We start from the raw sequence: 11,280 nt of genomic DNA, 5'->3' as shown, positions 1-11,280 counted from the left end.
AAAGCAAGGGTACTGGCAATTGTGTTCAGTCAGAAGCAGCATCAAAGGTTCTTTTGAAGGGGCCCCAGGGTAAAAAGTTGATTGCCCTTAACATCCTTGCAATTGCTCCTCCTTCACCTCCAGCCCTCCCACACACCCTGCTGAAATAAGTCTCCCCCCTGGCACAGTAGGACATGAAAGGATCTCTCTGTAGCTGCTCTAATCTGACACTCCAACCATAAACACACACTAAACTCTGCTGCAACTTCTGCCAAACTATGACAATAGTAGCCCAACTCTAACAGAACCTGATCACTTTCTGGCCCAGTCCTAAGCAGTTGGGTCAGTAACCCCCCTGATACCTATATTTGTCACACACCTAAGCCATTGTCACCTACACTGAGACTGCTGGGAGCTGCCATGCTACTTTAGAGACAGTAGTGATTTGCTCACCAGGGGCCCCTGCACAGCCCCCACTAACTGTCGCACTGTACCCTGCGTGTCGCACAGACTGTAGGTTACACGCTGTATGCGTTTCCCGGATTACAGACCCCATGTATCCAGTACACACAGACTGGTTATTACAGGGAATAGAGTGGGAGTGGGAGGGCCGTGCATTTAGCTGGGGGGGGGCACACTGGGCGGATTTGGGGGACACCGTTACCCCTGCCTGTGTCTATTCCGGGCCCAGGGGCCCAGCGGGTATAATAGCACAGATCGATAGAAGTGGAAAGGGGGCATTTCCTTCCAATCTCCTAGGCAAGGGGCAGCCCCAGCGGCAGTCTCCGGGACATGTGACTATGGGAGGGGAGGGAGAGAGAGAGTGAAACCGCTGCTAAAGGAAAGCAGATCTGTGGCAGGGGCTGTGCTGCCATACGGGGGGATGCCACATACCAGTGTCTGGCTGCTTTAGAGGCGCAGAAGGAGCGATTTGGCACTGCGTTTTATTCATCTCTGGGCAAGATGTTTGGCTGCCGGCACCTCCTCACACAGTGCTGCTGGATGCTGGCAGGTAAGAGCATTGGCACCAAATGGTTTGGGGTGGGGGTGGGATTGGGGTCCCCACACTGTAATAGCTTTGCCCCCAGCTCAGATATAGCCAGAGGTGTGTTTTATAGTCAAATAAAAGCCAGGCTGTAGAGATGGTGACTGAAGGGACAGGTCTGTAAATGCAATGGTTCTGTGTATGAGAGAGGTATGATGGGATGGCCTTTTGGTTCTGTATATACAGGTGGTCCAAAGGGATGGCCATTTGGTACTGTATATACTGGCATTGTATATAAGGATGGTGTGATGGAACAGTACAGGGTGGTGGCCTGATGGCATTGCCTATTGTGCATGGGGGTGCTGAGAATGGTACTGTCCATGGGAGTGGTGAGATGGAAATATACTTGGGGCTAGTGAGACAGAGCTGTACATGGCATTGGGGAGATGGAAATATAGTATGGGCTGGTGACTTAGAGCTCTGTATGGCAGTGGTGAGATGACATACTATGGGCTAGTGAGATAGAGCTGTAAATGCCATTGGTGAGATGGCACTATACTATGGGCTAGTGAGATAGAGCTGTAAATGCCATTGGTGAGATGGCACTATACTATGGGTTAGTGAGATAGAGCTATAAATGCCAATGGTGAGATGGCACTATACTATGGGCTAGTGAGATAGAGCTGTAAATGCCATTGGTGAGATGGCACTATACTATGGGCTAGTAAGATAGAGCTGTAAATAGCAATGGTGAGATGGGACTATACTATGGGCTAGTGAGATACAGTTGTAAATGCCAATGGTGAGATGGGATTATACTATGGGCTAGTGAGATAGAGCTGTAAATAGCAATGGTAAGATGGCACTATACTATGGGCAAGTGAGATAGAGCTGTAAATGCCAATGGTGAGATGGCACTATACTATGGCTAGTGAAATAGTGAGATGGAAGGTACTTGTTGCATGTGAGCTGTACATGGCATTGGGAAGATGGAAATGGAGTAGGGGCTAGTAAGAGCTCTGTATGGCATTGGTGAGAACTTTACTATGGGCTAGTGAAATGGAGCTGTAAATGCCAATGGTGTGATGCAACTATATTATGGGCTAGTCAGATGGAGCTGTAAATGCCAATGGTGTGATGGAACTATATTATGGGCTAGTCAGATGGAGCTGTAAATGCCAATGGTGTGATGGAACTATATTATGGGCTAGTCAGATGGAGCTGTAAATGCCAATGGTGTGATGGAACTATATTATGGGCTAGTCAGATGGAGCTGTAAATGCCAATGGTGTGATGGAACTATATTATGGGCTAGTCAGATGGAGCTGTAAATGCTAGTGATGAGATGAAAGAGTACATGGCACTGGTGAGATGGATATGTACCTGGGGCTAGTTGGGTAGAACTATACATGGCAATGGTGATATAGAACTGAACCTGAGGCTAGTGAGGGGTGTGGTAATAGTGGGGTGAACCTATGCTTAGGGCTAAGCTTAAGGATAGACATATACATAGAAATGGCAAAATAGAAATGTATATGGAAATTGTGTTCTGGAACCGTACTTGTTGCTAATGAGGCAGAACTGTACATGAGAGTGTTGAGATGGAACAGTACTTGTTGCTAATGAGATAGAACTATAGGTGGGAATGGCGAGATGGAACTGTAAATGGGAATGGTGAGATGGAACTGTACGTGGGAACAGCGAGATGGAACTGTACATAGGGCGGTGTCACAGAGCTGTAAATGTTATGGGTTTATAAGCATTATCTGTGAATATCTGAAATCCATGAAACAACTAAAATGCTGTGTAATTCAATTGATACATTAACACAGACTTTAGGGCAACCTCTCCCTTATAGAATCATAACAATGAATTAAAAAATAAACTCTTACACAATTTCTTTGCATTCCCAACCCTGTATCTCTCATATACTGCATGCCTCCTGTATTCCACCAGCCCCCTGTCCCTCCATACATTGCCTTTGGGCACTGAAGCATTCTTGGCACTGCCAGGGGACCAGGGGAGATAATTATCCGTCTTCATTTCATCTCACCACATCTCTACCTCCCTTGGTTGGTAATTTCCGTCTTGGCATCCCTGATCCCATTCCTTCTGTCTCACGTAAATAAAGAGCAAACTCACGCAGTGGGATAATATTGCAGTTTAAGGGTTCTGTATGTTAAGTTGTAATGTGCCAAAAAAACATTTACAGATAAAGTTCATATGTTACATTTATGAAGCATTTATTACATAATGTAAAGTCTGAGTCTGTTTCCTATTTGTTATTATATTGTCTTTTTTGTTGAAGCTGCCAATTGGCTTTGTTAATATTTTTGAGCCTTGTAATGCTCTGATTGGCTACAAGCTGGTGTCAAAAAAGGAAAGCGGCACCTCACTAGAGGGAAGATACAGGACGGTGGTTTTTGTGATATTGCTAATTTTGAGTTTTAGAGAGTCTTATATAACGCAAGGCCAAATAGACTAGAGGCTGTTACTGTTGCTTAGGGCGTTGTTACTTGATGGTTCATTTGCTTTAATTATAATTACACGGTGGTGTAGACCCGTGAGAGGTCCATTGTTATAATTAGATGGGTGAGGGATGGTTTGGCAATGTGAATAGTCTAATGTTTTGATTGGATACAGACTGGTTTAACCCTGAGAATATTCTACTGATCTGATTAGCTGCCCTTTCTCAGGATCATTATTAAGGGGGGGCAGGTAGGGATGGTCTGGTGCATTGTGGGTGTGTTTTGTTGTTATGGGGGTGGTCTGGGAGGATTAGAAGTCTCATTGGGGCCCCATTACTTAGGGCTGACTAAGTAGCCTGGGGCCCCATAATTTTTTATGTCAGCTTTGCTCTCTCAACATACATGTGACTGCAATAGGATCTATGTAACAAGGGGCAGGAGGGTCTGATTACAAAAAAAAGAACCTTCTTTCTCAATCTTTGCTAAAAAAAAAAGCCAAGAGGTGCAAATTGCATCATATGTGCATAAAGTTGTGGCATGAAATACAACTTTCGACAGAAACATGCTGACGCGTGTGCTGACATTCATCCTCTTTTTGTCTGTAGCACTTTGTGAAATGTTAATTTATTGCATTTCGATGTTCCAAGAGGATTCCCATGAAATACATTTTAAAAATGTGAATGATTTGGTTAAAATTGAATCTATGGGAGATGGCCTTTCTGTAATTCTGAGCTTTCTGGATTACTGGTTTCTGGATAAGGGATCCTATACTTGTATATATTAATTCAAACTTTTACACGGTTTTAAAGTTATATGCAAGTGTTAATCCAAAAAAAACAGTATTTATCACTTTCTGTTCTCTGGTTTTGACTCTTGAAACAATGTAGCAGGAGTTTTCTTCCCAGGTCATTGTCTTCTGCTATATTGTTTCAGCAGTCAGAACCAGAAGTGTTGAAAATATAAGCAGCCAGCTAGAAACTGCTTTCGGTAGAATTTTTACATACATATAAAAATCTCAGATTTTTTTAAATGATTGTCTATGGAAAAGTTACGGTTCTTTCATAAGTTTTTATACCAGTTTAAATCCTGGTAAGGACCTCAATACCTATCACTATAGAGAGAACCTTTATAAGAAATATATTTCAATGCAAGCTTCCAGTTTTCTTTAAAACCTCATATCCCAGGAGCCTAATCTTCCGTGCATAGTAATGCTGCTTAATTGAAAAAGTCACATCTTCATGTATTTTTAATTTAGTATCATCTTGGGCAGAGTGCATTTACGCTATGTTAATGGATATTATATGGAATGGATAGATTCCTGGCATGGCACCAGTCTAAAGCTGTTCTCTTGGCTGGAATCTCACTTGTTTCCTTTCAAGCAAAACTCAGCTTCCTGATCACAGAACGTTCATGACCATGGGAGAATTATGGGAGTTATCATTGTGCCCAAAAACTTGTGTATTAAGACAAGTCAAGGAGAAATGTTTGAATCTCTTCAGTATGTATATATCTGTACAGTGCAGGCACAAGGCACATTGCAGCATATTTATGATGAAAACAGCCTGTATTTCTCAACATGAATAACTGTCCTTTAAATAACATTGGCCTGTTCATTTTATAGACTTTTATTTGTTTTTTTTTTTTTGCATCACTTCCTGTTATGGAAGGATCCCTGGAAAACCCCTGGTCCCAAACATTCATTCTATACCTAAGTCATTTTATACCTATACTGTATATCAGTGGAAGTTCCTATAGATCTATACTGTATATCAGTGGACTTTGCTATAGATCTATACTGTATATCAGTGGACTTTGCAATAGATCTATACTGTATATCAGTGGAAGTTCCTATAGATCTATACTGTATATCAGTGGAAGTTCTTATAGATCTATACTGTATATCAGTGGAAGTTCCTATAGATCTATACTGTATATCAGTGGAAGTTCCTATAGATCTATACTGTATATCAGTGGAAGTTCTTATAGATCTATACTGTATATCAGTGGAAGTTCCTATAGATCTATACTGTATATCCGTGGAAGTTCCTATAGATCTATACTGTATATCTGTGGAAGTTCCTATAGATCTATTCTGTGTATCAGTGGGCATTCCTATAGATCTATACTTTATATCAGTGGAAGTTCCTATAGATCTATACTGTATAGCAGTGGAAGTTCCTATAGATCTATACTGTATATCAGTGGACATTCATATAGATCTAAACTGTATATCAGTGGAAGTTCCTATAGATCTATACTGTATATCAGTGGACATTCATATAGATCTATACTGTATATCAGTGGAAGTTCCTATAGATCTATACTGTATATCAGTGGGCATTCCTATAGATCTATACTGTATATCAGTGGAAGTTCCTATAGATCTATACTGTATATCAGTGGAAGTTCCTATAGATCTATACTGTATATCAGTGGAAGTTCCTATAGATCTATTCTGTATATCAGTGGACATTCCTATAGATCTATACTGTATATCAGTGGACTTTGCTATAGATCTATACTGTATATCAGTGGAAGTTCCTATAGATCTATACTGTATATCAGTGGACCTTCCTATAGTTCTATACTGTCTATCAGTGGACATTCCTATAGATCTATTCTGTATATCAGTGGATGGAATTATTATTTTTAACATGTATTTAGAAATCACCAACATATTCCGCAGTGCTGTTCAATAAGTGGATTTATACAATGGACATACAAATTACATACAAAGCAACCAATAACCCAACCAATACAACAGGTGAAGATGGCCATGCCCAAAAGAGCTTACAGTCTATAAATTATTTATTCTCTATATCAGTGGAAGTTCCTATAGATCTAAATTGTGAAATAAATTGTCCTTTGTTATTTTAGCTAGGTGTGGGCAGCAGGTGATTGGCCTAGGTGGCAATTAATATTAATTGTGGGTACAAATGCAGAATGCTAGTTAAGAGGCACTTTGAAGACAACTTTTTTAATCCTATAGATCAACACTGTATATCAGTGCAAGGTTCTATATATTTATACTGTATATCAGTGGAAGCTCCTATAGATCTACACTTTATATCAGCAGATGGAACTGTATAGCTATACTGTATATGAGTGGAAGTTCATATAGATCTATTCTATATAGCATGGAAGTTCCTATATATCTATATTGTATATCAGTGGAAGGCTCTTTATATCTATACTGTATATTAGTGAAGGTTCCTATAAATCTATACTGTATATCAGTGGAAGGTGCCATTGAGTGCAAAGGTCAAGACATTTATTATATAGCCAAGAGGTCACACAGCACTTTTACTCTGTTACAAACAAGGGTCTTGTAATAAACGAACAACCATTGGTTACAGGTTACATAATAAAGTATTAGGATATCCGGGCCCTGTTTTCAAGAACTGCCAATCAAAGGGATGCTGAACAACTGGAGTATATTTATCATGCTGTGTTAAAAGTGGAGTGATGCATTACCGCTGATGTTGCCCAGGGCAACCAGTCAGCACTTAGATTTCGACAGTTAGAAAACCAAAGCAAAGCATCTGATTGGCTGCCATGAGCAACATCACCGGTAATGCTTCACTTTTTACACAGCATGATAAATATACCTTTTAAGGTTGTTAAAAATAATCAGTTATGATTTATTATTGTAAGTTGGCTTCTGATTATTCAGGGTACGTCAAATAAGGTTCTTTAAATTGGTCTTGCATGCTCTTGTGTATTGTATATAAATACGTAGAGTGTGAATGATTTGTGGACACTAAGCTATGACCTTATAATTCGCTTTGGAAAACAATATTGCAGCTTTCAGCTAGGTTGCATGCATTTAATTAAATAGTAATAAAAGGATTTGGACCTCATTATGTATGTACATATACAGATAATAGAGTACTATACCTCATATACCCAATATATTTAAATGAAAATATAGATGAAAGGTTTTGTATATACACATTAAACTACAGAAGGAGCAGCAATAATTTGTGCTTCTGTCACCAAGGCATTGTTATTTTTTTGGGAAAAAGATTTGGCCAATAAATGATTGAATGTTATTATTATCTATTATATTTATATTGCCAACATATTACCCAGAGCTTTACAGAGATTGTCCATCATTTATATCAGTCCCTGCCCCAGTGGAAGTTACAAATATAAGTACTGTACAGTTCTGTAGCAATTCAATATCTGCTTTATTGTGTGCAAGGGATAATTGCTCCCTAGATCAGTCACTAGTGATTTAGCTTCAGATGCCCTTTCTTAATAAAACAGCCCACAGTCCAATTCCCAATCTTCTTATTATCCCTATGTAAATACACCCAGCTTGGCTAGCTTGCTCCCATAACAAACCTCTTAGATTCCTTTCTCGTTTCTCTCTAATAATTCTGTAAAGTGCTTTTTTTTGTGCATCGTGCCCTTAGAAATGATTGAGGAAGAAGCAACATTAGACTTTGCCCCTGTATCACCCTTTCATACACAACAGTATTTTGCTGGCTCCGGCTGATATCTACAACGCTGAAAGGAATGGGGTCAAATACTTATCCCTGCGGTGCACCAGCTTGGGCCAGTTGGAACATTTTATTTTAACTCTCTGCTGTTAGTACAAACCTAGAGCCCAAATTGTATGTCCAGTATATTATTTGATACAGAATCGTAAGCAGAATCTAAATATATATTATATAACCTTCCTTATCCTGATACAGTTTCCCATTTTCCTTCCCATAAGAAGGTAATCAGATTAGTCTGATGCAAGCAATCCTCCATAAAAGCATGATAATTCTCAGTAATCAGTTCCCTGACTTTGATTTATTCCTCAAAAGCCTCGTTAATATGCAGTCAAAAGCTTTCCCTGCCTATGATGGAAGGCTCTTATCCTTTCCTGCTTGCTGTCTCATTCCATTGTTCCTGTAAATATTGGAACCACATTAGCTTGACCCTAATTCTTTTCCACTTGCCATAAAATATAGCCCATTGTATAAATATTACAGATACTGCTCTGTGTATAAATAAATGTGGGATGAATAAAAAATATGATTGGCAGATTATAGGGCACATGTATGTTCTCGAGTGTACTGAGCAAAGAGCAATTTTGAGTGCAATTATCATGTTTATTCCCACAATGCAGCATTTTTTGAATTCCAGCATCATTGTGGTCACAAAGTGGAGTGCTCTTGGTGCAGTTGAGCTGTACCTGTAACAACTGCAACTGATTCATCAAAATTAGCACAATTGTGTGTGTGCATCAAAGCAAATTGCACTGAATATTTCTGGTGTTTTCCTGGTGTAATTTCCATTGTTTGGCAGTGATGTGTGAACCCTATTCTTTTGGTGCAACTGAAGTGCAGCAGTTGGCTCCAGGGGCTGAGGGAACCTGCCCTCCTGGTCTAAAGGTGCCAGTATCTCCATTGTTCCCCTGGGTCAGTAGGTTCAACAGCACTCAATTCAGAACAGAGTGCAGAAGGTGCAAAGAGCATATTTTGACGCAAGTATCCTTAGTGAAAGTGTTTATTTGAGCAACTGACAGTGGGGAAATTGCAGGGGCCAGAACAACAAAGACAAAGAAAACAATATGGCATGAGCAGAGATGACCCAAGGTGTAAGAGGGCAAGCCCAATGTGTCAGAACCTAACTAGAGATTTCATGTCCTTTAATAAAGGCTAAAGTATGCAGAAGCATTAGAATTTATTTAACATTCTTTTATAAATCTTTCATAAGGTGTTTTGGATGTTTTTTGAGTTGGCTTTGTGTCATGGCCAGGGGTTGGTAAACTTTCTGGAACTAGGAGCTGTAGACAGGGAGGGAGCAGTAGAATCATCAGACATCTCTCTCTATTAGGATTAGAGAGCAGAGTAGGCAGGGCCAGGCCAAAGGTCAAGGACTGACACCAAAAAGGAACATCTGATTACAGACAAAGGTCAGCAAGCAGAAGGGTCATGGGCCAGATAAGTTCAGGAAACAGGGCTGAACCAGGAATTCAGGTTTGGCCAAACCACCTTGGTTCAAGTTTATGCAACTTTTCTGAGCAAGAGCTTTCCATTTACACCCAACTAGCTCCCAACTATTTACCTGACTGCTCTGTTCTATGTTCTTGGGTTGATTTAGGCAACAGGGGACCCTTCAGCTTTTGTAGAGCATCCTAGTTCCATATTAGCCCGTACATGGATCCTGTGATTTGTGGATCAGTGACAGCTGGGATTGCACAGGCCGCCTGTGACGGCAGCAGTTGCATGAATAATTTAGGTTTCTGAATGAATAACTGACTCAAGGCCACACTGAGTTTACACACGCTGGATATGAGACGGAAGATCCTTTATTGGAACAGCATTTCCTTTATTCCTGCTGAGCGTGCAGATGACACATATAGCTCATCCTATTGTGTTGGGCGCTTTGCCTGCTGTGACTTTTTCTTCAGTGGGTGAAACCACATCACATGTATTGTCATCTTTATGCGATTCCAGTAAATCCTAGTATAAACTGAATCTCTGTGTGCTATTTGCCTAAGGCTGGCAGCACTCTGGGAGTTTTTATCTAGCAGCACATTACAGATGGTGGAGAAGTCCATGAAGCATTTCAGCCTGAAAATGCTCACTAGGGTATCTTTAGACTGTCCTGCCTAGTCCTGGCACTGTCAGGGATCTCCCATGTATATGAAATAGAGAAGACAGGAACAGTTTTTGGGCCACTAAATTACTCTTCAAGTTAATATATAGCTAGGGCTGGTGAACTGAGGTGTGCTCTGTTTTCACTCTTTTTTAATCATTTTACATTGCCTTAATGAAAAAAGTCATAACCAGAACAATTAGAAAGCCGAAATCTCTTGGACATTTTCCTTCAGGACCCAGTGGATAAGTAGATTTTGTATTGTGACCCAAATGATTGACCAACAACATAACCAAGTTTGTACTGACCTGTCAGAGGATCAGAGGAGTGGGACATAGACCAACAATTCCCAGCAACACTATCTTATTCCTACCATAGGTCTATGTAAAACCAATAACATTTTGCCCTACATTTTTTTGCCTTACATTGTACATAAGTGGTCCCTGAAAGTCAGGCTCTCTGGTGAGCCCTAGGTGGCCCAGCCCAACACTGGGAAAGTTCTACTTGCAGGAATAATGAACAAGTGTCTCAGGTGAGACTTTAAGATGAAGTTGGGTGCATTTTCATGTACTTTCTTACAAAGAACCATGATGATGATGAAGATAGAAAAGCTCACCAGCTGGTAACGATAATACATCACATGCCTATTCAGTATACATTCTACAGTCACACCATCTGTGAGCTTCACTGCAAATGGAATATAGGGAAATCTGCGGAGTTGTGTATGTGGGTGTGTGAGTGACATATGAGTCACAGCATTGCGTTGCCTTCTTCCCCTTTCTGCTCTTAAACTTGTGATTATTATTGCAGAAAAAAAGCTATTTATTACTGTTTTCATTTGATAATGGTGACTAAAAATCAAAGCCAGTTTCTAGTACAAGTCATTGCCTTAAAAACAGAGTTGTTTACTATCCCAGACTGAATTTTGAAAGGTTTTTTGACCATGCCACATCATGCCCTGTTATGAGCAGACAATACCCCATTATGCTCCTGCCACATCCTTTTCTACCCTGACTACGCCCTGTGCTCCATCTAAGTTAGAGAGTCTGAAAAAATAAGGCACAACTGGCAAATCTGTTGATTCTCTTGGGCTCAATAATAAAATAGTTACCCACATTTTACTACGAAATCCAAGAACCCACCCTGATCCACCTATCCATGCCTCTTTAAACCCCAATCCTTTCCTAAACCTTTCTATTTATGTGCAGACCATTCTCCTTTTGGTCTTGTTTTCATCTTGCGCCAGATAGC

At 40.3% G+C, this 11,280-nt stretch overlaps 1 protein-coding gene across 1 annotated transcript in view; it reads left to right on the top strand.

The window, feature by feature from the left end:
* The first annotated feature begins 624 nt into the window (after positions 1 to 624).
* Positions 625 to 11,280, top strand: part of ceacam8l (carcinoembryonic antigen-related cell adhesion molecule 8-like) — a 52,523-nt gene continuing 41,867 nt past the window's right edge. Inside the window, exon 1 of the mRNA XM_031905855.1 lies at positions 625 to 991. Coding sequence (XP_031761715.1) covers positions 943 to 991 — 49 coding nt within the window. The 5' untranslated portion in view covers positions 625 to 942. The remainder of the gene's footprint in view (positions 992 to 11,280) is intronic.

This window comes from Xenopus tropicalis, chromosome 7, assembly GCF_000004195.4.
Source record: "Xenopus tropicalis strain Nigerian chromosome 7, UCB_Xtro_10.0, whole genome shotgun sequence".
NCBI classification, from domain to species: domain Eukaryota; kingdom Metazoa; phylum Chordata; class Amphibia; order Anura; family Pipidae; genus Xenopus; species Xenopus tropicalis.
This window is presented reverse-complemented; position numbering and strand designations above follow the sequence as displayed.